Genomic DNA, 26,912 nt, shown 5'->3' on the forward strand with positions numbered 1-26,912 from the left:
TGCGTAAAGAGGTCGTTCATCTTTTGAAATACAGGCGATTTTGTCGCATTCTTTACATCCCTTGAAATGCCTAATTAAGAGCAGAAATATTCTGTGGTTTCGCGAAATCTTAGGGTTGGAATTCGAAATCCGAGTACTAGGCCCGGCTCCTGGGGTAGGCAGCCTTCCTTTGCCACCACCTAGGGCCGGAAGATTTTAGGTGCTGCAAATTTCACGATGGCAAAATGTAAAGAGGCAAAAAAAAAAAGAAGAAAATAATAAAAACTCAAATTTGATCCTAAAACTGAAATTGCTGCAATAAGTGAGAATATGTTAGATGATTTAAAGTGTTTTTTTTTATTAATAAGACAAAGGGGCGGCACTTGTCAATATCGCGTAGGGCTGCAAAACTAAAAGAGCCGGCCCAGCCGAGTAGCTAAATCGGAAGTGCTTATGACATCTGATCAGAGGTGTAGTAAAGAGGTATAGAGGCCCTTCATTTCGGATTTTTTATAGGTGGAGGGAACTTTTTTCTCAATTTAAATTTTGCCAAAAAAAGCACAAAAAAAAAAACTCCTCCCACTTTTATGTAATTACATTAATTTCACCAGGTTTGCCCCCCCCCCAGAGCAAGGGTGCACCCCCTCCCTATCTAAATATCACGAACGCCCCCTTCAAAGTGAAAAATACTCCTCAAGCCCCCTCTCCCGCTTAAAATTTTCAATAGCCTAGTCTGCGCCATGACCCCATCCCTAGGTGGGCACCCCTGACTTCACAAAGCCAGGTAGAGACCCCATTAACCGTACTTAAAAAGCTGGGCTGAACAAAGCGAGAAATTAGCGGTCGCCATCGGCCACAGGTCGACTAAATGGAAACAGAATGGCGATTAAAATATCATCTACCGATCTTTACCTCGAAAAACAAATAAGCGACCTTAAAATATGCAAAAGGCATTGATAACTTGTAAATTCTGTTCCTCAGAATCAGACTGACGCACAGTGGAGTATTTGACTGAAAATCCTGGCCAAAAGTCCAAAATTAAAAATTTACCCGATTTTTATGAAAATTTATTCCATGATAGTTGACTAACTGGTGCATCGATCGGCACCTGTTTTGGAAACTTGAGTCACATACAATTGCTCATAGCCTCAGTGAAAGATGAGATTTCTATAAGAATTTTCGCTTTTTTGTTACGTTTCAGCTTAATTATTACGTTTCAATGTAGATTTTTTTGTTGCTTTCTAAATGAATGGAATTGAACCAAACCAATTTTACGGTATAAATAAATGTCAGGGCTTAGTGCTAATTATAAATCAAAGTAAATATTTTTATTTTCTTTTAGTGGAAAAAATAAAGAAATCTTGGTACGTGAGATTTTTAAAGGCTTTTCGCCTTAATTTATAACTAGAGAAAGCTTTTTAAATGGGTGTCGGGCTTGGTCGGGCTGTTTTGAAAGTTGCATCGTATTTGGCAAAGTCTCTAGTGCTAATTTCAGCAAAAAAATCTTCCGCCTACAACTGCCCTTTTTTTAAATGATTTTTTTTTTTTTTAAAGTGCATAATCTGATCTTTTTGTGACAAGTCATGATTTTAAACTGAATTTACCTACAAAGATTTAATAAATTTGCAAAAAAGTTATCATAAGTACTACTGAATGAAAAGATCGACATATTTGAGCGCACAAGCAACAATAAAATTTCAGACACGAGTTTCATGGTTATGAGAAACCGCTTCATCAGTGTGTAAAGATGTAAGTTATGGAATGAGAATCATCCAATTAATTTCGAAAACGCTTACCTTTATGCATCGCTAAAGAGATTAACTGCACCCCTAAAACATGTGTTTGCGTTCAGTTATGTTAATTTTCTCATGTACGTTAATGAGTTAATAAATTAAATTATTTTGTGATCTCGCTAAGAAAATTTGCTCTTCCTTAAAATTGAGATAGATTTTAGATAAAATAAATAAATATTTATATTTTTTCAGCTCATTGCTGCAAATACTGTGCCGGGGGAGGGGGTCTTTCCCCCTTATACGTAGCAAAAGGGGGGAAATACCCCCCCCCCCCTCCACACTTGCTAGCGTTAGGAGACAATTGTAATTGTTTCCTAACGTTCCTACGCTAGCGAGCTATCCATATTTAAGACATTTTACCTGCTCATTGTGAAATTAAAGTTATATAAAATTTTAGTTCCAAATTTGTTCGTACAATTTTTAGCGGAACACATCACACGATGTAAAACTAAGGATCGACCCAAGGTACGAGCACAATATATACAATTCAAAAACAAAGAGCTTTTGAATATCCATTTTCGAGTGTTTTTACAATTATGATATCCTAGTTCATTTATTTATTTATTTATTTATTTTCCAATAGAAAAAAGGTTCTTTGTAACCCCGAAATCCATGTCTTTAATTCTTTTTGTGCATGATTAACTCAGGGTTTTAGTAATTGAAACCAAACGAAAAGAATAAAATTGATTATTTTTTTGGTTTCAAATTAGTGTTTTGTACAGAATACTAGGATTTTTTAACCGCTTTTTGCTCTTTCCCCCCCTCGAACAAGTGCACTTAATTACATATCTTCAAAGGAAAACAGCAATTCGCATCGAACATGTTTACTTATCAATTGTCTAAGCATTATTGGCAAAGAGCCAACCGTGGCACTCATTTCGGATCGAGTGAAAATTATTGAAAATTTTTATTTCAACTCATTGAAAAAAAATTCATTATAAATCAGTGAAAGAACATAACTTCACCGTTTTCGCTGTAAATGAAGGTAAGGTGTTTATATTATTTCCTTAAAAAGTTTCAGAGCCATAACATTATTAGAATATTGGATGCAATAATTTTAGTTTACATGGATTGAATAATTGAAAAAAGTCGAAAAAGTGACCTCCCTTTGTAAATTCTTAGAAATTCGGTTAATTACGTTAGAACTTCAAACAAACCATAATCTTGAAGAAAATTATTTTTCCTATCTAGTGATGCATTAGGTTTTTTTCTACGTTTACTAGGATCGTTTTTACGGTCGGAAACATGCAAAAGTCTAAACCGTGAATAAAATATTAAATATTTCCATTTTCTAATTCAAATTTTAAAAATCGAGTTTCAAATTGTAACATTAGACATTTCAGACAACTTGTATACCAAGTTTCATGTCTATAAGTGGGACAGCTTCGCCATACAGCGCACAAACGCACACAAGGATGTCGCCTTCAGAAGGGTGAAAATTTCAAACTAGTTTTGGCCAGGATTTTCAGTCAAATACTTCACTGTGTGACGTTTAAATCACACAATCGCTACTTTACAGGAGAGAGGGAAAACGTTTGCCTGGTGCCTACAAAAGATGCGACTTGCACTCTTTTAACACTAGTAAATAATTAGGAGGAAATTTCTTTCATAGCGTTACATTGTTATGACTCGATGCCAAATGGGGTTCTACATACATACAAGCGCTAATAAGCTGAAAATCGCAATTTTTGAACATACGCTAGTGGCTCTGAGGTGCAGAATAATTTTCCACGCAGATCACGATACAACCTGTATGAACTAATCCTTTGCACACATATTTACTTGCATTAATCAATGTATTTAGTATTGCTAACTACACAAATTTAAAAAATACATCGTCTAGCACTTAGAGTTAAAGAAAAAGGTCAGTAAAAGTATCTACTAATGAGATTGCTTGGAACACATACGATAGATAGTACGCAGAGACATCTAGTAGTAGAAAATTGGAACTTTGCAACCAGCTATTTTAATCAAGTTCCACCAATAGGTCCAACGTTTTCAAATCGGTAGCCTTAACCCATTTTTTTTTTTTTTTTTTAATCACCCTGTATAGTACCTGTGTTAACGAGGTCAACTGCTATGCTGATTTGGAAAATCACTGAACTTCAGCGGATTAAATGACTTAATAAGAACTGTCAGTTAAATTACTGAGCAATTTTGGCCAGATTTGACATTGTCTGGACCTTATAAAGATTGAATTGGCTAACAATATGAAGCATTTTTTGTCTCTTTCAGTGATGTTTACATCAATTTTTCTGAGAGTTCTCCCAGTAATTAGTTATGCACAATACGTGTATGCGATCATATACATAATATGTCATAAAAAATGTTTTTGAGAGTGTACGGCGTACATGGAGTATATACCCTATGGGAACACCACTGATTTCTTTGTATTTGGTTGCTTTGTTGTGATGTTTTGACTAATCCTGCCGGGTCTAGTGACTAGATCAAATCCATGAGCCCAAAAGTCCTCAAAAAGTTTATAACAAGGAAAGGACACAAACACGAGTTGATGTGTGCATCACATGACTTCCTTTTACAGCAATTTAATGTTAGTTCTCCATTATTGCAACTTTAATGTGATTCAATAGTTAACTCTCTAAATATCACCAACAGTGGCAAAATTGAAACCAGATTTTAAAAAAAAATTGCCAAATTTTGGCGACCAAAATTGGCGACCAAAATATTGGCGATATATCGCCAAGTGTCGGCCAAATTATAACACCACTTGATTTTGCATCGAAATTAACAATGATTTCCCCACAAAAAGGTGCAAAAGACCCCTTTAGAAACACCCGAACGCAACCAAAAGGGGAGGTGCACAACTAGACCCCACTAGGTGTCTACGCACCAAATTCAACTTTCTAGGACATACCGTTCTTGAGTTATGCGACATACATACGCACATACGCACAAACGTCACGAAAAAAACTCGGGAATGGTCAAAATGGGTATTTCGGGGGTCTATACGTTTTTAGGTATATATGCACGTGTGGTCGGGTCAGAAAAAAAAAAATCATTCATTCAGGGGTGAGCAAAATGGAAATTGAGGTCGATTTTTGAGTGAAATTTTTTTCGCGAATACAATACTTCCTTTTTTGTAAAAGGAAGTAAAAGGTCCTTGATAGGTTAGAATATGATCAGTCGAGTCGAGACCTGCTCGATACTACATTTTGTGCAGGTTGAGTAGGCCTTGAGACCCAGTGCATTTCTAAAAGACTTTCAAATGGCCAGTAACAAAACTAGGAATGGTAGTTCGCAAAATCTCATCCGGAGGCATCCAGGGCGACCACTCCCACTCTTGTACCGGAGGAAGCTTTCAAGTCTGGAGATTTAAAAAAAAATTTTGTTTGTTAAGTAATCCTTAAGAAATTTAACTTAAGGAGTTATTATTTTTCAACGATGCACTTGCCGTCTTTCGCTAAAGCATCGGCAGTCCCCCCCCCCTAAAATTCTACGTTGGAAACAAATCTATTGTACATAAATCATATGAGGTTGAGAAGAGGCTGGTCAAGATTACTTGTGCTTTTGAACTTTTGTGCACAATAAATGTTTTACAGGCCGGAAGGCATTAGAAACTTCAGAAGGATTTAGAAGCAGATGTATAAAAAGAAAAATAGAAGTAAATTTGGACAGATAAAAATTCCGCAGTGATTTCAGGAGTTGACGCAAATTACATCCATAGAACTGATGAAAATTTGAATGCAATAGTTATTTCTTATATTTTCAAAAGAAAATATATTTAAGCGTTAATTGTAAGATTCCAAACATTAATTCGAAGAAAAGTAATTTGTGCTCCCTCAGTACACGTTTTTATAAAAAATTGAATAGAGCTCGACGGTCACTTTCCTACACTTGTGATCAAAAGCAAACGAGAAGTTCTTGCTGCCTGAGTTTCAGTGAATGTTTATAGCAAGAAGAAGGAATCTTGTTGGTAATTTAACAGTGAAAAATAAAAAAAATGTTGTGTTCTTTTCTACTACCTCCAATTTCATCTCTAAGTTTTCCTTTAAAACTGCACGACTCTTATCGACTGTACTTTCAAACATTATTCAAACTCCCTCAGTTCCAATCGCTTGACAAAAATGCTTGCACGTGTGAAATGATATTTGAAATGCTCTTCAACATTGTGGAGAATATGGATTAAAGTTTGGGCCTCGAAAATGGTTTTAAAGTTTGAAATGAGAGTTAAGGTGCTGTCCATAAAGAACGTCGTACTTTTCCCCCCACATTTTTGACTCCCCCCTCCCAACTTTTGTCACAAAGTGTCACGCTTCTCCTTGCCCCTTGGCACATGTCACTCTATTTTTTAAAAAATTCACCCTTTTTGTTACGCTTTCACTCCCAATGTCACAAACACACTGCCGCAATTTCAAAAACTCCCAGGGGCGCTCCGATGGGAGGTCAAGGGATATCACCCTTCCAAAAATGTCCTTATTCGGTTACTTTTAGCTGAGTATTCGGCAAATTCGGAGACATAATTGAAATATTGCAATTTTCAAATGCCCGAATGTCCCTTTTCATTAGGTGTACTTATGTGTGCATGCTCGTATTTTATCATTCGACAAAATTTGGAGTTCGATTTGGCAAATTGAAAATTTCTGTTTCATTTACGGGCGGCCTCTAAGCAGTGAAATACTTATCCTGCAAGTGTGATGGTAGTTTCATACTAATCAGTAATCGAAGGGAATCAGGTAGGAACTTGATTTAACGGACAAATGAGGTATAAAAGATACACAGACGAAGGTATGTAAACATCACTTAATTTGAATGACGGAGAAGTTTTTATTTCAGTGCTTCATCAAGGATGACAGCCGGGCCCGGTACATGAAGACCCCGCAGTGCGGGGGGGGGGGGGGGTAGGGGAGGTGGCCTGCCATTGAAAGGGCACGCGGCCCCTAGTGACATAGAAATCTAGTAGGCAGTTAGGAACCCTGCTGATTTTTCGCAGGGGCACCAAAATTTATAGATCCGAGTCTGATGTCAGCTATCCCACACAATAGAAATGTACAAAAATATTCACTTTTTTTTGAAAGAGGCATGCATGATTGAAGCAGCTTTCTTTTCTTTTATAATAATGACTTCATGTAGAATAGATAGCGACAGAATTGCTAACGTTTGTGATTATTTCCATTGTAAAATCAATATTCCAATACCACTTCACCGATCAAAGTACGTACTCAATTTTATTGAGGTGCTAAAACAATTGGTGTTGGTGTTTATCTGATGAAAATTTGAATATATGTGATATAAAACGACCAAAGTAGACTCGGAAAGAAAGTATAGAAAATATAAAGAGAAGTATAAGAACAGAAAAATAATATTAACGCGGCATTATTCTTAAACAGTTATTTCTTATTATTATATAGTTTTAAAGCATGAGACAGTTTTAAAAAATCTCTCATGCAGATTTTCAAATAGAAGTAAATGGGCAGGTACGCAACCTGTACATTTTTATGCCCATACCATTCGTACTTTCAGTGGCTCAAAGTTCGCCCTATAAGCTATCCGTAAAGATTAAAACTAATTCCGGAGATTACAACTTTACGGCAAGTGCAAAAGTTGCATCCGACAGTGGATCAGGATCCCTGCTTCAGTGGATTTAAAATTAACTTAAAGGATTAATCTGGATCAGGTAAACCTACTACGACAGTACCTACTTTTCTGGTGGATGCTAACACCTTTGCAAAGTCTAAACTTTCCAACAATACAATAACTGAATATCATATTACTCAACTTAGTATCAACAGGAAGACAGAGACTCTTGGACTAAATACCATAAAATATGAATACCGCTGACGATATTAAAAGTACCTAAATTACAATAATCTGTCTTACGCTGAACTAACTTCACGGCCTGTCTTCGTCTGCCTAGCAGTGGCAATGTATAATTTGGACACTTGGTAGATGCTTTGTTCTGAAGAGACAGCAATAGATACAGTCAAAATTATCTGAATGCAAATGACATTAGATTTCTTCATGAAATACAACATCAACAACAACATGCAATGTAAAAATTAGTAACTTCAGCATTAAACGAAAGAGATATTGTTCTAGAAGATATTGAAATAATTAAAAAATGTAAGAAACAATTAAAAAAGCAAATCACAAAAGAAATGTATTTGAAGTGGAATCTTTCTGAAACGAAACTTCAGAGACAGTGGAATGATATGGGACTGAAACATTGATGATAAAGAGGAAGAATTTTATAAGCTGGGGCCCCTCAAACTTAAATTTTTGGGATGACAGAAATTCTTAATTTGCTAAATGGAACTCCAAAATTTTCCGTATGATAAAATATGAGTATGCAAGTGTTGGTACATCGAATGAAAAGAGACATTCGGGCAGTTAAAAATTGCAATATTGCAATTATATCTCCAAATTTTCCGAAACGTCAGACAAAATTTGCCCGAATGAGGAATTTTTTTTTGGGGGGGGGGTCACAGTGAGCACCCGTGACTTCTCATTGGGGCGCCCCTGCTTATAAGTAAATGGGGCGAAAAGAAAAAATAAGTTAAGAAATGCTTGATTGTCAAAATAAGACAAATCAGTCACAATAGAAGGAAAAGAAACTTTGTTGATCTGATATAACTTGACAATTTAACTTCAAACCGAGTATTATCAAAAAAATAATGTGCAGTATAATCTTCGCATGTAGGTGCTAGGGATTAGCACAGCAATATGGCCCGGAATGAAAAAAAAAATGAGATAAATACGTACTTCGCATGCCTAATTTTATGCTTCGGAAAAAATGGAAGGTACCCATAACATGACCTAGAAAGGGGCTCCCGTAATTGATGTGTGGGACCTTGACGTGTTGATGTAAAAGGCAATGAAATTAACTTTTAAAGAAAAAACTGAACTAGAATCTTACTGGAATCCAACATGTGTCGTAAGTGACTGAGACGGTGCCAAAAGTTAAAGACCTGCAAGGGACTAATTACTTTTCAAAGACATCTAAACTAATGGGGACAAATTGAAATTAACGAGAAAAAAATCAAACAGGAAATTATTTGACATTTAGGAAACTTAGTACCAACAGACCAAAACGATAGGTCGGAGAATTCTCATAAAAACTGATACTATAATAAAAAATTTGACTTACCGCAAAACATGCCCATTTGTGCTGCTGCCAGGGCTAAGGATGTGGCTATCAGAAAAAATCGAAATCTCCAATATTCCATGGCTGTTTTCGTGTGACGAGGTGACTTCGCACAATAACAAAAACTTGTTCCTCCAAAAACTCTCTCTCTCTTGCTATCCAAACGTCAAAGTAGGTTACGAGTGGGAAAGCCAGGTGAAATGGAACGTTTTATCCTGCTTGGGGTTGAGACAGACGACTTTCACTGAATAGCGGGAATGATCGAAAGTAAAGACAAGGTCAATGCGATTTACTCGAGAAGTAGGAACAAGAATCGTTGGAATTTGATTCACTGTTTTTAAAAGAAATTTGTTTTCAGTGGTGCACCATGAGCCAAGTACATATTAAGAACCTCGAGATCGAAATCAAAAGCAGTACTTTGAGGCATGAAACTTAGCTTCCTCAATAGCATTTATCTACATGACAAGTTGACAGGGTTTGTAGAATTAATAGATATTCTTTGAAAATCTTGTACCCACTACGGTTTGGTTAAACGCTCTTTACATTCCATTCAGTCACTCCAGTATCTATAGATATTCCTACGAAATGAAGAAATGATGCAGGGCGAGTTTGAACAAGACGGGAAAGTTTTACTGGGTGATAGAAAAATTCTAAGCAAGCAAGAACCATATCCGTAAACGCTAGTGTGGATTAAGCGCTGATGCACTAGTCCAAATCGCACTGGAGAGCGATTCAGAGCATCTACTGATCTGAGGGTATAGGCACACCAGATACAATCAATTGAACACTGTTGAAGGACACGGTTATAAAGGTGGTGGAATCAAGGATTGAGTATAAGGTTCAAGCCCGTCATTTAGGGGAGCAGGGCAGGGCCGTATCCAGAGGGGGGGCCTGACGGGCCCGGCCCCCCCCCCCGAAACCCGAAATGTTTTATACCGTAAAACATTTTTTTTTTTAATTCCTAACGTCAGAAAAGGAAAATAACAAAGTTTTTTTTAATTCTTAATTTTGCTACTATTCAAAACTTATATAATATTTTGCAGAAATACAGAAAAAGCAGTTCTAGTTCTCATTAGCTGCAAGGCACACTTGAAATTTAGACCTGAAAATTAGGACTTCCTGCTCTCTTTCCCAATTTAATTCAGGGCAGTCCAGGGTTAAAGCAGCCCTTTGTCAGTTCGGTAGACTTTTCAAGTCTACCAAACTGACTTCTGTGCACTTCCTCCTCCAGGGGCGTGCACAGAAATTTTGGAGCTGTCACAAATGCTTTTTTTGGGCCCCCTCCATATTGTTTACCCATATTTTCAACCCTAGGTTTAAAAATATTGGGCCCCATTTAAGCTCGGGCCCGTGCCAACAGGTGTTCCTTCTCCCCTCTATGCACGACCCTGCCCTCTTCCCCCTAAAACTCTTATAAAACTTACACTGTACTGATTTCGAGCCGAGGACTCCCCAAAGGCTGGGCCCCTAGTTTCCGATTAGGCGAGTATCTTGTTACCAAGATGTGCCAAATTCAGCTCCTTGAGTAATCCTGAGTAAAAAATGCAAAAATCACGATTTTCGCGTTTTTGTAGCATAATTTTCAAGATCATTTTTGTGACTGATATGTTTCTTGTCTTGCATTTATTTAATGCCGAATTCAGTATCATGGAAGTTCTTTTGTTATTGCTTGTTTTTTTTTTCTTACTTCTACTGCATACTGTTAATACCTTTAGTATGAGGGGAAAAAAAAACACTTACTCTACTCTCTTTCATTTTCTGCACTACTTGTGATTGAAAAAAAAAAGTTTGTTTCGAGAAATATTTCGTTGCATTTATTTTTAACTTAAAACTGGTGTGTCTTACAAAGTTATAATCAATTTGTAAGACTGTGCAATCAAACTTTTGAAAAGTGTAAATAAAGAGCTTCAAATAATTTCACCTGTTCGAGAGTCTTTGAAAATTATTTAAGTTTTTGAAATTCCTTGAAAAGTTCTTCAATTTTGTATCTTATCAAGAAAATAAAGTATGAATTGTCCAAATGGCCATAATACTCTTCCGTTCTTATTTTCTGAATGTCTACACCATTTCTTTTAAACGAATTTGTACAATTTTCATACTGTAGGGCATTAAATGAAAAAAAAATGGGGATAGGGGGAGTGATCAAAAACAAACTTCACTAAAAGCCGATATGAGCAGATGACGAAGTGCTTCTCTTTTCTCCTCTCTCGTTTTTCCTCTCTGTCCATTAAGTTCCATGATTTATCGAGCAAGCAATTTTTATTTTGTTTGGTCTTGATTTGCAAAAGAATGTATAACTTTTAAAAGCCTTTTTTTGCCTAGTTTTTTTTCATATTTTTGTAGTCTCAATTACCTAATATAAGGCCTCAAAATACAGATTTTTTTTTTCGAAAATTTCTCGGGGGGAAAAACCCCCGGACCCCCTGAAATTATGGATGTTCTACATCCGACTTAAAGGGACACTCTCCTGTTATCCTTACCACTACAAGGTGAATAAGAAAAATAATAAGAAATTAAAATAACAACGTCGAAACCGTAGAATCATTAAAAATCGAGACAAAAAGTCTTCTATGTTAACATTTTTATGCGTTTGTTGTGTCTATATATACTGTGTGTGCGTGTTAGGGCAATGTGATAATCCGGGCCCCTCCCGAAAAAAATTTCTGGATACGGCCTTGGAGCAGGGGCGTGCACAGAAATTTTGGGGCCCGTCGCAAATGACTTTTCCAGGCTCCTCTCCATGCATACTTCTATACTTGCTTCTATATTCATACATGCTTCTATATTTCGCGCCTAGTTTTGAAAATATTGGGCCCCCTTCATATTCGGGCCCGGGCCAACGGGTGTCCTTTCTACCCCCCCCCCCCCGTGCACGTCCCTGTAGGGGAGTCAAGGGTTCAATTGCCCCCCCCCCCCTTGATTTGGGAAATTAATGTGTTTCCATAAAAGTTGGAGTGGTTTTTGCTGTTCTTTGGGCCATTTACACAAAGTGTATACCTCTGGAAAAAAATCGAAAGGACGGGCCTGGTGGGGATCTGTCTTGGTGGTCGCGATTAACCCTCGTGTGTGCCCTGGAAGAACTTTCGTGTAAGATATCGGGATGAGATCCTTTCACTATGTCCATGTCCACCCATATGCAGGTGTTATTTGCAATGATTTCGTTTTGATGGATGATAATGCACGTCAGCTCCCTTTCAGGACAATCTTCAGGGCCACGGTTTGGGTGAATGCACTGACCAGCTCAATCTCCAGACCTGAATCTAATAGAACATCTTTGAGTCTATATTGGCTGACAGCTTGCTGATTTAAGTCTTCCTCCAAGGTCGTTACATGAGCTGGAAGAAGTGTCCTGTTTTCGCTTTCCATTTCGGTGTCCAACAACTAAATTGACAGCAGGAATAGTCGATGCTTCCTCCTTGAATGAATTTTTCTGCAAAGACTGCTTTTTATTATTATTATTATTTTATTTTATTTATTTATTTTTTTTTTTTTTTTTTTTGCATTAAACTTTTAAAAAATTCTGTGACGCATCCAATAAATAACTGTTTAAAGAACATTTCCTCCATGAAAGAAGGAGCAAAAGTTAGAAGCAAAAACCCGGTTGTTCTCTAACTTTCGGAGGCCAATGTATTTCAGTGCACCATGGGTCAACCTTACATATCTGATCCTTTTTCGGTATTGCTTTTGAGAATGTATTTACTAAATTATGTACCTTTGTGGTTCACTGTTAGCGCAATAAGATTTCAACGATCAAAGTTACAAGAAAAAAAAAAAAAGTATTTTTTAATGACTTTTGGCTTTTGCGCCAAGAGTGAACCATAAGTTTTTATATCTTAACAGTTTTTGTTGATGAAAAAACACAAAATAATTTTCAGTGCCAATTATTCACTGTAAAGCGCAAAAGGTTTTGTTTGACAAATTGGAGTGTACTAGAAAAAACGAAATTCATCTTTGACCTCACAAAGCAAAGATTTTTTTTAATTATTTATTTATTTTATTTTTTAACGAAAGACACACTTGTGTCTAATAATTTTACATTCCGAACATAAACTAAAAATTTCAAAATAATCAAAAATGTCAAATGTCCTCAACTGCCTGATTCTTTAAAAAAAATAGGTCTTTAAATCATAATCCATTTGAAAAGAACTCTAAAAATATGTTTTGCGTCATACCCGGAAGTAATAATTTCCAAAACACTAGCATTAATCTAAAAGTCAAAGCTGCTTTTATGAATATTTTTCATGAATTGCGGAATTAGACTGAGAAGACTACTTAAGGAAAATGAGCAGGATGTTCTAATTTTACACTGCTGGGATTTTGACTCTGAAAACGTGATTCACTAATCTTACTTTCCCCCCAAACACTTTTTCTTACTTTCTCTCTCTCTAAAATCATAAGTACAATTTCCGCTCTGTAATCCACTCGTTTGAGTAAAAAAAGAGGAAAAAAAGTGTGTGTGTGTCCCTCCTGCAGATTTTCAAGTGGCTCATCTAATTTGCATTTCCCTCGCTAAAAAGTAATGATAGTATGAAAAAACTGAAAGCAAAAGTAATTACAAAAGCTGCGGAAATTTTCTGCATTGTCGGTATGGCGAATGAAAGTCGTCAGATTTCGGAGAATTAATAAAATGTAGTTTCAGTCACATGCGATTACATGCGTGAAGATGTACCCTAGTGGTCCTGGTGGCTTATTCGTTGAGGCGTTAGACTCGTAACTATAGAGATTTGGACATCAACCCGTCGAAGAACCGTGTACGTTTGTGATAACTGGGACACGTTTAACCTGCAATGTGGCCACGAAGTCCTCCTAGTTCCTTTTCTAAATCAATACCTCTGAGGATCAGGAGTTGCCCAACTCCTGGTCTGGATCAGGAAACGTAGCCGTCTTCAGAGTGCTACGAATGAAGACACAATGAAGAATGAATGAATGAGTACAGAACGCCGGTTGTAATTTGCTATACAACCCATTAAACCACATATAGTGATTGGTAAGGGGAACCTGGAGTGTAGCGTAGTGATGTCGCCTGTTCATAGCCATAGGCGTGCGCAAGGGAGTCACCAGGGGCGCCATGGTACCCCCATTAGCACATAAAAATCAAAGTTAATACGAAAGTGGCTAAAATTTTACATTTTTAGGTTCATTAATTTCTTACCTCATACGCTTTAAAAATGCTTTTTTACTCACAATGTTTGAAAATTTTCCTTAAGCGATCAAGTTTGGGAGCCTTTCCAAGCATAATTGCAACCTCCTGGTACAGTGGTACCCCCTTTTCTGAAGCCCTGCGCACGCCTTGAATCAGTGAACTTTTACAAAGAAAGGAACTCAGAATGCTGGGCGGTCATTCCAAGCTCGTCAGCTTGCGAGACCGAGATTCTCGCTCACGTGATCAGTTGTGACGTAGAAATGTCGCAAAGTAGCATTCTAATCTACTCGAACCTAGCCGCAAGATAAGTTTAGGCACCCCTATAATGATTTGGATTCTTAAATTCTATACTATTATATGGTCTTCTTAGATACTATTACAGCTGTCAAATCGGTGTCACTACGAGGGCGACGGCCACGAACTCCGTTTAAAAATGACCGAAAATGAATTTTTTTTACTACATTCAATGCCAATTTTCTCAAAGCGCCTTCATGATGACACCAACGTTTTTACATAAATTCCTAGTTACACTTGTATACATCAAAAATATGTAATAAAATTGGTGTCACTATAAGGGCGCTAGAAGATATTGGAACTTTTATGTGATAAATTTCACAAAAATGCAAATGTTTAAAACCTAACTACTACTCTCGCCGTCATAGCAGGGATCTGAAACTAATTAAGTTTGATAACCAACATGTTCGTCTAACATATGAACTAAAAAAAACGGTGTCACTCCTATTACTTTCGAAAATATAATCATTCGAAATTAGTATGTTATGGAGTTATTTAAATAAAGACTTTTCTAATTCGAATGGCTTTTTGCACGGTTTGTTTTAAACTTTAATATACAATTACAGTAGTGACACCTAAAATAATATGTTTCTAATGCGTTTTATAAAAAAAGCTTTATAAAAAGCATCAGAAACACAGTAAATCGATATAGGTACAGATGAACGTATTGTGTAATGTGCATCATAGGTTAAAATAGTCGTACTAATATTCATATTTTTCAACCATACTAATTTTTCATCTGTGATTTATTTTAAAAATGCAACTATTTATAACATAATATCTTAAATAGTGATGAACATAATGTATTATATAGCGAGCATTCAGAATCTAAAACATAATTTGAGGATGACGTAGACTAAAACAAAGAAAACATAAAAAATCAAAAACCCCGTCAGTTTTAGAAAGACGGTCAACTCTTATTGATATCTGGTAATTTTGTAGCATTAAAGGTTGGGAAAACATGGTATCCCGAAGAAATAGTAGAAGTTGACAATTTGCAAGTAAAGGTCAAATGCATGGCAAGAAGGATTGGAATCAATAAATTTATTTCACTGGAAAAAAAGGCGAGTATTGGTATGATAATCTAAACATATTATGCGCAATAGATCCACCTGTACCTATATCAAAACGAGCATTTTCTATTCAAGATAAAGACGCTCTTACTGTCCAAAGCTGTTTATGTTAAACGTTAATTCTTTTTAATAAATTAAAAATAAATATGGTCAAAACACTATCTGGGTGTGATAAGATTAAATTAACAAAATACATAAATAAACAAATAAAATAAATTAAAAAAAATAATAACAAAAAAATAAAAAATGCATCACAACATACTAGCTTCGAATGATTATATTTCCAAAAGTAGTAGGAGTGACACTAATTTTATTAGTGCAAATGTTAGACAAATATGTTGGTTAATTAGTTTCAGATCTCTGCTATGAGGGGGCTAGTTGTATTCAGATAAGCAAATGGTCAACTTCTACTACTTCTCCGGGATACCATGTTTTCCCAAGCTTTAGTGCTAAAAAATTACCAGATATCAATAAGAGATGACCGTCTTTCTGAAACTGGGTGATTTGATTTTTTATGTTTTCTTTGTTTTAGTCTACGTCATCCTCAAATTATGTTTCAGATTCTGGATGCTCGCTATATAATATATTATGTTTATTACTATTTAATACATTATGTTGTAAATAGTTGCATTTTTAATATAAATAAAAGATAAAAAAATTAGTATGGTTGAAAAAATATGAATATTAGTACGACTATTTTAGCTTATAATGCACATTACACAATACGTCCATCTGTACCTATATCGATTTACTGTGTTTCTAATGCTTTTTATAAAGCTTTTTTTTTATAAAAAGCATTAGAGACATATTATTTTAGGTGTCACTACTGTAATTTTGTATTAAAGTTTAAAACAAACCGCAAAGCAAAAAAGCCATTCGAATTAGAAAAGTCTTTTTTTTAAATAACTCCATAACGTACTAATTTCGAATGATTATATTTTCGAAAGTAATAGGAGTGACACCGTTTTTTTTAGTTCATATGTTAGACGAACTTGTTGGTTATCAAACTTAATTAGTTTTAGATCTCTGCTATGAGGGCGAGAGTAATAGTTAGGTTTTAAACATTTGCATTTTTGTGAAATTTATCACATGACAGTTCCAATATCTTCTGGCGCCCTTATAGTGACACCAATTTTATTCCATATTTTTGATGTATGCAAGTGTAGCTAAGAATTTATGTAAAAACGTTGGTGTCATCATGAAGGCGCATTGAGAAAATTGGCATTGAATGTAGTAAAAAAATTCATTTTCGGTCATTTTTAAACGGGAGTTTGTGGCTGTCGCCCTCATAGTGACAGCGATTTGACAGCTGTAAAAGTATCTAAGAAGACCATATAATAGTATAGAATTTAAAAATCCATGTCATTATAGGGACGCTTAAAGCAACAAGAACTTTAAAATCTGCAAATTTGAAAAACACGCAAAAATGTGCCACGCCCCCTAAATTAAAAAATTTAATTTCTCAAAAACGGTAAGGCAGACAAAGCTCATATTTTGCACAAACATTACATTCATGATAAGGAACAACATTTGCAAAAATCAAGAAAATTAAAAATGTCAACAATCACAACCTGCCTGATCCTTACAGACAATGGCTCTTAACCTTCGCATTTTCTTCGGATTATTGCTCTTCATCCACTCCGTAACACTATGCTGCAACAGGGGAGGGGGAATCCTCCCCTTCCCCTGCCGTCATCTTGATTTGAAAAAGTTACTTTTTCAGTATTAATTTGTATTTCCATTATTTTGAAAAAGCCTATGCCATCATCAAAGAAAGTTTATGTGTACTTGATAGGACACGTAATGGATTCATAATATGAATGCTCCTTAACTATGAGAGTTCTCCATTCTTTTGATTCTTTAAAGACCATAGGACAGATGTGTCCAAGGGCACCCATACAGGGGGCAAGGGGGGGCTCGAACTCCCGCTTAGAAATTAGAACTTGCTTGTTTTTAGTATTTTTTTCTTTGCAAAAATGTAAAAATATTTCTTCTCCAGCCATTAATGAATAAGTAATTAAAAATATCCGATTTTAATGACTCTAATCCGGGAACATTGGAACATTGGTTTTCATGGGGAAAATATCATGCTAAACCATTGGTTAAAATATCTGAGCTCCCCCCCCCCCTACAATTTTGCATATGGGCTCCCATGGATGTGTCCCCTTTCAAAATTTATTTTATGAACAAGGGAGCTTCTCTCCCTGCTTGCCAACCCCCGTTCGCCACCCACGGTGGTTAAATGCCGCCTGCGGCACCTGATAATTACAGATTTTAATGCATTTACTCTTAGATGTCCTCCGGACATTCTGGATGCGCGTCCGTTTAATGTTCAGAGGGGTGAAACCGGGCGGAATGGCTCTCCCTGAATGTACCAGTATTGACGGTACCAGTATTGACCTGGTAGGCGTTCACAGTCCGGAGGAGATAGGGAAGAAAGCAATTAAAATTCAGGTAACAAAACGATTAAAATTCAAAATTGAACTTCGAATAATGGGAAGAGTGAGGTTGTGTTGCAACTGGAATAATTTTTATATACTTTTAATATATTGGGCTTAATTTTTGATAGCTGGAATCAAATATCAAGATCAGCATCTAAGCGGCTTCGGTATTTAGTTTTGGTGATTGCATAGGTTGAAAACCTGGATTCGCGTCGGTAAATTGTGGCAAATAGAAGAACACGCTTTTGCGTTTTCAACGAACGATTGGTATTTTTTGTTTTCCAGATGTGTCCTAAAATAACCTTAAGCAGAAATCGACAAAAATTAGAAAACCTCAAAAGCCAGGAGCCAGTGAAAACTTTTAGGTGCCGGATATATTTTTTCTCGGAGTAGTAGAAAAATTCAGTTCAACATAATTACAACAATAATACTGTTTTGAAAGAACGTAGTCGCGTCAAGTTACTTTTTTTTTCGCCCGGGTGACCTGGCGGCCAGGATTTGTCTTATGCATATTAAGTATCCTGGAAGATAAATTTTAAGGTGCAGTTCGGAGATATGTCTATCGAACATTCATATTCACCAGACGACAGACTGCACGGTCTTGTGGAAGCAGAAAACGGATCGACCACCTATGCATGATCTTGGAACATTGTACCTCGAGATGTCGGGGAGCAGGAAGTGAAGGACAACTCCACACTTGAAGGGAAAAACTGGTTTACAAAAGCAAATGCGTTATTTAAGTATCATTTAACGTTTTTTAAACTTTTTTTTTTATTTGAGGTTTTCCGCGTACCCCTACCAAAGGTCGACGGACCCCCAAGGGGTCCACGGACCACAGTTTGGGAAGCTCTGGGTTAACTCATACACTTGGATAGATTTCTTTTTGAGCCTTTCTATCGAGATCCGGACGGAAATTTTATATTCCGTTTCCTTTTGCTTCTACTCTTATTTACGTGTTGAAACTGTTGTGCAAGTTGTGATTCAACAGGTTTGAATGTTGTCCAATTCAGTTGTGTAATTCAATTCTGAAGAATAACGTTAATAAATAATTGTTATATACATGGGAAAAGTAATAGTGGCATCTGAACATGAAACTGTTGCTGATTAGTATTCTGGATATGTATGTCAGCTCATCAGAATACTTTACTGCTCTCCGAAAAGGTCAGCTTCGGAAATTGCGCCATTCTATCCAGCTTTGTTCGAATGCCAAAGTTCGAGACATTAATAATAATGATCAAAACTATTAATTACAAAAATTTTCTGAATTTTCAAATTGAGTAATATTTTTTAAAAACTTATGTACCTGAATAACAAAACACCTAGCAGCAAACTTCCTCTGACAGTGAAGGAAAAACTAAGAGCAGTTTTTCGCTCACAGTTTCGAAAAGTTTAATTTACATTCTTTGGAGAATCATCCCTGTTTGTTTCAATCTTGTTCTTAAATTAATTTTGCTCTTAATTGTAGTCACTGAAAATTTTTGTTGCCAGTTTTGACGAGTCTTTTTCTCTTTTGTAACTTTATTTTTCGGATTAACTTTGTCCTATCGTCTTAGAGCAATAAGGGCTACCTTACTGTTATCCTGAAGCTGCCCACGGACGCCCCGAAGTTAAAGGTTTGGGAGGGCAGTAATTCTCAATTTGTCGAATGGAAGTCCAAATTTTGTCGAATGATAAAATACGGGTATGCACACATGCGTACATCTATGGCAAAGGGACGTCCAGACATTTAAAAATTGCAATATTGCGATTATGTTTCCAAATTTGCCGAAACATCAGGTAAAATATTCCGAATAAGGAAATATTTGGGAGGTCAAAGTGACCTTGCGGTGTAGGCTTTTGGTTAACCAACTGAAACAGTACCGTACGTGGCATATATATAAACATAAATTCATATGGTATGTAAATATTACAAACAGAATACGGATATTCATTCTTCTGGGAGGGGCAGACACCTCACCTCACCAGATGAGACTCACGATCAAGAATGGCAAAGCAAAAATTGCAATATTGCGATTAATTTCCACATTTGCCGAAACATCAGATATAATATTCCGAATAAGGAAATATTTGGGAGGTCAAAGTGACCTTGCGGTGTTGGCTTTTTGTTACCCAACTGAAACTACCGTACGTGGCATACACATAAACATAAATCCATATGGTAGGTAAATACTACACATAGAATGCAGAAATTCATTCTTCTGGGGTGTAAGACACCTCACCTCACCAGTTGAGACTCACAATCAAGAATGTCAAAGCAAAAATTGCAATATTGCGATTACATCTCAAATTTGCCGAAACACATCTCTAGTCTTACTGTTGATTTGAGGCGACGTAATATATGTTTTATTGCCAGATTAGCAATGAGGGCAATTTTATCTATTAAACTCATTAATCGCCGAGGAAATTATAAATGCACGACAAACGCAGTACTATTCTTTGACCTAAGGCTCCTATATTTATAAATTCTGGATCGGAGCGCGTGTTTGAGTGGTCTTTTCTGGCGAGTTATCGCGGTGATTGTTAACTGCGAGCGATTATTAGCTGCACGTGAATTGTATATTAAAAAAATAGTATTTACGGCAAATTTGCGAAACACTGAACTTTGCTGTGGTAACCCTCTTCGCAACAATGAAAGATCGGATTCTCAGGGGCGTAGCTAAGGGGGGGGGGTTTGGGGACCAAACCCCCCCCCCCCGAAACGTTAGTCTCAAAAAAAAAGAGAAAAAGAAGAGAGATGAGAAAGGAAAAAAAAAGAGGAAAAGGAAAAAATTCCAAGCGATTATATATATATATATATATATATATATATATATATATATATATACATATATAGCGATTATATATATATATATATATATATATATATATATATATATATATATATATATATATATATATATATATATATATATAAATAAAAGAAGTAACCCCCCCCCCCCCCCCGAAAGTCGGGTCTAGCTACGAAACTGGCTAAACTAGAGCTGATGGGTCGGCCTTTCTATATAGCGACTCTACTTTGACCTGTTGTTTTACGATGTAGGCTTTTTGTTACCTAACTGAAACAGTACCGTAAGTATTATACTTGTAAACAAAAATCCATGTATACAAATTGAAACCTGTGTAGTGTAAGTTGACTGCCTGTGATGCTATGCAGTACTCAAGTGGTCAACTTAAACCAGTAGTCAAGTTATAAAGTTTGATATATATGATTCAGGGTTAATTTTGTACCTGACAATAGCGGTATACTTAGACAGGTGGTCCACTTTACAGGTTGTATTACAAACAGAATGCATAAGTCCATTCTTCTGGGTAGGAGGGGACGGATGCAAGGGAGGAGGATACATGAGAGACTATCTCCGCCGGTAATTTTTCGATATTGAAGTTCAAAAAAGGCAATTTTAGACGAGTTTTAATGATGTAAGGGAAGGTAGGTTTGGAACTCACTCCCGGAAATGTTTCAGATTCAAGTCCAAAACCTTTGTGATCATTTTTGTAAACCTGTATACGTTATGCGTAGTAAAAAAAAGAAATAAAAATATATCGCCTCTCCCTTAAAGCATTTCCAGATCCGTCCTTGGTAAGACACCTCACCTCACCTGTTGAGAGTTATAATCCAGTCATATTAGACATTAAAATCGCAAAACACGATGTAGTTCTGATTTTTTAATATGTTGTTTGGGTCAGTTACGGTAGTGTAAGTCTAAGTTGGAAGTTTTCAAACGAGTGCGTCACAGCAGTTTTTGCTGTGCTCGCTGCGTAATTCACGAAAAACTGCGAAATTTTCGGACTTTTTTTCCTTTATAACTCTTAAATTAACCAAATTTTTATACTAAATGTGAAAACCAGTTTTAAAGCACATTAAATTTTGAACAAATCAAGTTCAAATGGGGTTCTGTTCGATCAATAGTTTAGGAGATATCGTACTTCAAAAACTGACCATTTTTGGCGAAAAATGAAAAAAATATGCTTTGATCACATTTCACGCCAGAAATGGACATGAATTCCCACTTTGATCGAAAAACCCTACATATAAGGTTATAGTGCATTTAATTTGCTTTCATTTAAGCCAAAAACGAAGTCTGTAGATGCAATCGTTCTTTTACAATCGCAAAACAAACGAATAATCGGAAAATTCGATTTTTGAAGAAATGAGACAAAACACTTTTCAATACAATATGGAAGATCCTATTTTAAAAAAAGAGGACAACGAATGATATAATAAGACTCTAATGTGTGTTTGTATAAGTTATGTGTGCAGGAAAAACAGGGCGGTTATGAAAAAATTAAATAGGCCAATAGTTGACAGTCCTATGCAGGTATTCTCTTGAAAAGTGTTTTGTCTCATTTCATCAAAAATTGAATTTTCTGATTATTTGTTTGTTTTGCGATAGCAAAAGAACTAATGAAGCTACAGACTTCATTTTTGGCTGCAATGAAGGCCAATTAAATTAACTGAAACTGCATGTCGAGTTTTTTTCTTGTAGAGAAGGAATTTATGTCGCTATTTGGCATGAAATGTGATCAAAGCCTTTTTTTTTTTTTTTCGCCAAAAAATGGCCAATTTTTGAAAAACGATATCTCTTAAACTTCTCACACTCTTAAATTCTTCACATTTAGTATCAAAAATTGGATAGTTTAGGAGTTATGAAGGAAAAACTAAAAAAAAGTCCGAAAATTTCGCAGTTTTTCACGAATTACGCAGCGAGCACAGGTTTTTGAAAACTGCAAACTTAGATTTACACTATCCTAACTGATCCAAACAACAAATTAAAAAATCAGAACTACATCGTGTTTTGCGATTTTAGCCCCCCCCCCCTTTTTTTTTTTTTCTTTTTGTATAATATGAGTGGAAGGAACATGACTGGATTATTAAAATGACAAACGCGTGATCAAAAATGTCAAAGCAAAAACGTTGGATTAGCTTTCCATTATGTTAGTAGTGTGTTTTTGATTTTTGAAGTTACCAGTAAAAAACTTCAGCATTTACTATTCAAGCTTGAACCGGTCAAATATATTTTTTTAAATACCCAGTTAGGTTTCTCTTTGAGCAACTGCGTTGCACAAAAATTGCGTTTTTTTAAGAATAGGAAAAAGTCCATGTCTGGTAATTGGGCTTTATCACTTCCTAGGTGAAGGCCTCATCTAGAAACAAAAGTCAGGGAGATGTGCCTAAAAACCCGCAATCATTACGAGGTTAATTGTTCTTGATTCTTGAAAAGAAATTGCTTGTTGCCTTTGGGTGCAGCAGTGCCTTTAGAGGAAATATATGAGCTATTACTGCAGCATTGAAAAATCCATAGAACAGAAATAATTGCAGAGAGATCGAAACTAGTTTTCTTTGTATTGATTTCCTTGACTTGATAATCCTCAGTTCATTACTAGTGGATTGTGTTCGTAGTATTAGCTTAGATAAACTAACACTCTAATATAATGCAGTAATTAAATAATGCTTTATAGGCGACTAAAAACAATTAATTTATTTCTAGCTCTTGTAGAATTATAAAGAGCGTGCGTTGGGAGGGGGGTATAAAGGACAACTGTTGGCCCGGGCCCAAGACTGAAGAGAGTCCTTGATTATTAAAATGAAGGGTGAAATATATGTAGAGACGTAGGAGTAAATTATATAAAGGAGGGTCCGTAAAAGTCATTTGTGACGCGTCCCCAAATTTCTGTGCACGGCCCTGAGTATTATAAACTATCTGTAAAATTAAAGAGACTTTTGTTGTTGTTGTTGTTGTTTTGCAACTAAAACAAAATAAAATATCTATTTTACTGTTCGGGCTGTGCGGCCAGGGACGCGCACCTCACAGGGGGGAAAAGGGACACCCATTGGCTCGGACCCGAGTCTGAAGGGTGCTCGAGATTTTTAAAATGAGGGTTGAAATATATGTAGTGACGTAAGGGTAAACAGTATGTACCGGGCCCCCCGTAAAAGTCATTTGTGACGGGCCGCAAAATTTCTTGCGTATAGCTATATCGAGACAGCATTTGTTGATCGGTGAAACAGAAAAAAATTAAATACTGAAGATAATTTTTATTCAAAGCTTTTAAAAACTTACAGAATTACCAAAATTTTGAGATGAAATATACATTAAAACTTTTTTTTTTTTTCCAACGTTTATGAACGTATAACTTCAAGACAGAATAAATGGAAAGTTAAAGGTTACGGGGGAAAAGCGCAAAAGAGAAAAGGGCTCCTTAAAAGCCAAATTCTCGGCAGAAGGAAAACATAAATGATGTAATAGCTACAAAAGTAGTAACGTTTCTTTAAAGAAAAAGGAGGCAAGTTTAATTGGGCTATTTAGTGCTTTATGGAAAATGATCTGATCAATTTAACAGTAAAAGAAATCTAGTAGTTGTGTGCTAGAGTAGAGGTGGGGAGAACCTTCACACCGCTGGAGGGCACATTTTAAGTAGGCTGTAATAAAGGAAGTCGAATGTGTTGATAAAACTATAAATAGGAACGTTAATGTAATCAAGATTTTTTTTTGTTATAATTTTATCTCTTCAGTGCGTAAGGTAGAAGTAATAAGAAAAGAGATACTTTCTTTAAGTCGGTTATTTATTATTTAACGTAAAAAGCAATAAAAAATATTTTTGTATTTATTTACTTATACAAGGGTAACTTTTTACATTCTGTAAAGAGAACTACGTATTTAAATGCCACTTTAAATGGTGGTAATAAAGTAGAAATGTTTCTTTCCAAGTATTTTTTGAGAAGAAATTCATTAGAATAGTAAAATAATTACATTGTAAAACACAACATGGAGCAATAATACGTAAAAAAATTAAATCTGGAGAAAGCTTAATTTTGCAGGGAATTAATTTTCGCGAACTTATCGTAATTGGCGAAACATTATTTTTCCCAACTTTTGGTTCTGTTCGTATAAAATTCGTTAAATTTTCAGCACACGAAATCAACGATATCTTCATTTTCGTAAAAATTATGGATCGCGAAAATAAATGCTTTTACATATTATACTTGGTAACCGAACTTAAAGCCAACAACTGACAATAGTTTGACACAGACATGTGCCTTACTTTGATCATAAACCCGATTATTTTATGTGTAGCATTCTTAAAATTGATTTTAAAACTCTCAATAGGCAAAAAACTCACGGAGACTGCATGCGGCCTCTGGGCCTCACGTTCGAAACCTCTGGGCTAGCTTGCAGAAAAGAGCACCATTGGCAATTTAATCGAATTATCGATAACTTTTTTTTTAGTTTAGTAACATTCTACAACCGTATGGCAGCCCTAGTATAAGCTGTCTTGTTTGGTCAAAGTTATACGTAGAAGCTTTTTTTAAGTTTTAATGGATGTTTTTTTGAAGTGATAACTTCTTATGGGAGGATAAACCGATTTGTGACATAACGCGTAACGGCGCAACTCTCGTGTGGCATTCCTTTCGTTCGCGCATACGACAGAAGCGCGGATGCTCGGAGGAATTTTGTTTCTTTACTCTTTGGGTCAGCTTTAAACGTTAAGTGATAGACGAAAAAGGAATGAAACTAACAGAAGATGGATGATCGTCGCAACATAACGCAATCTCCTAACGAAAGGTGAGTTTAACAATACAATATAATACCAATAACATTGTAAATAATATAAATTCAAAACTGCATTTAATCTTTAAATTTATTTTCAAAACAAAAACATTTTTGCGATTAGTTATACTAAAAATATCTCGCTTCATTTAGATTTTTGATCTGTGATAAAGTTGTATTTTAAACGAACTTTATGTCCGCAGACTTCGCAACGCGGGGGTTGGGGAAGGCTGAGGAACCAAAAAATAATAAATAAACATTTAATTTGTGCATCACAGAATAAAATCTAAACTGACCTTAAGTTTGAAACAATCACTCGTTAAAAAGTTAGTTATTTGGGGGGAGGGAGATCCAATAAAGTGTGCGGTTACGGTCCCTGGTGATTTTTCCGGGGGGGGGGGGCAAAATATATATCCTAGCCTGGTCGTAATAATACGCCAAATTTATCGTTTCAGATTTAAGCTTAACGTTGTGGTTTGTTTATGGTGATAACATTTATTTACAATTAACATTTTAAAACAGCATTTAATCTTTAAATTTATTTTCAAAACAAAAACATTTTTGGATTAGTTATACTAAAAATATCTCGCTTCATTTAGGGTTTTGAACTGTGATAAGGTGTACATATTTTAAATGAACTTCATCCCCGCAGACTCCGCAACGGGGGAGTTGGGGACGGTCGAGAAAACAAAAATAATAAATAAACATTTAATTTGTTCGTCATAGAGTAAAATCTAAAATGTTTCGTAAGTTTGAGCATTTTTCCTGATAAACGAAATATTACTATGTGAAAAATGGCTTGAAAATGATGATACTAAAATTATTTAATCTTTTTAATGTATTGCGCAATTAAAGCGTCAAAATATAAGAGCAGGAGGCGTAGCAGTTTATTAGAATGATCTTGATTGCATAAATATTGTCATCTTAAATATAGGATTACATGTTAATAATGCTACAAGCTTTAATACGGCTACACAAAACGATATTGGTGAAATGTGTGTATAGTGAAATGTTTCAATGAAGCAAAGTAACAAATTATTATTGCCAACATATATATATATATATATATATATATATATATATATATATATATATATACACACTAGAGGACTCGACAGACGTTGTTCTGTTCACACTTTGTAAATTGAAAAGTTAAAAAATTTCAATAAACTATCAAGTGTTTGAACCGTTCTGTTGAAAAAAATAAGTTTAAAAAAAAATGTTTTAAGCTGCTATGGTGTCAGAATGCGTATATTTATTACAACTTGATTTATCTAATGCCCAATGAGTAGTTTCATTAACTATTTTTTCTCCCGTACTTGATGGTTTGTTCCTTCAGCCATACTCAAAGGATAAAAAGCATCCTCAGATATTAAGTGTAAAAATTTAACTACCCATCTAGAACAAAAAGGGAAATCCCGCTGCAACATCCCCCATATGAAAAAGTATAAAACAATCGAAAGGATATCGTTTAGAAAAATTACAAAGAAAAACAGTTTTCTGAATAAGCGAAAGTCACTCATCCCCTTCTCCTCTCTGA

General features: G+C 35.6%; 1 protein-coding gene across 1 annotated transcript in view; it reads right to left on the minus strand.

Moving 5' to 3' along the window:
* The window catches only part of LOC129226054 (uncharacterized), a 49,580-nt gene extending 40,500 nt beyond the window's left edge, over window positions 1–9,080 (minus strand). Inside the window, exon 1 of the mRNA XM_054860635.1 lies at window positions 8,878–9,080. Coding sequence (XP_054716610.1) covers window positions 8,878–8,956 — 79 coding nt within the window. The 5' untranslated portion in view covers window positions 8,957–9,080. The remainder of the gene's footprint in view (window positions 1–8,877) is intronic.
* Between the last annotated feature and the right edge of the window lie 17,832 nt (window positions 9,081–26,912).

Source organism: Uloborus diversus, chromosome 7 (assembly GCF_026930045.1).
Source record: "Uloborus diversus isolate 005 chromosome 7, Udiv.v.3.1, whole genome shotgun sequence".
Taxonomy (NCBI): domain Eukaryota; kingdom Metazoa; phylum Arthropoda; class Arachnida; order Araneae; family Uloboridae; genus Uloborus; species Uloborus diversus.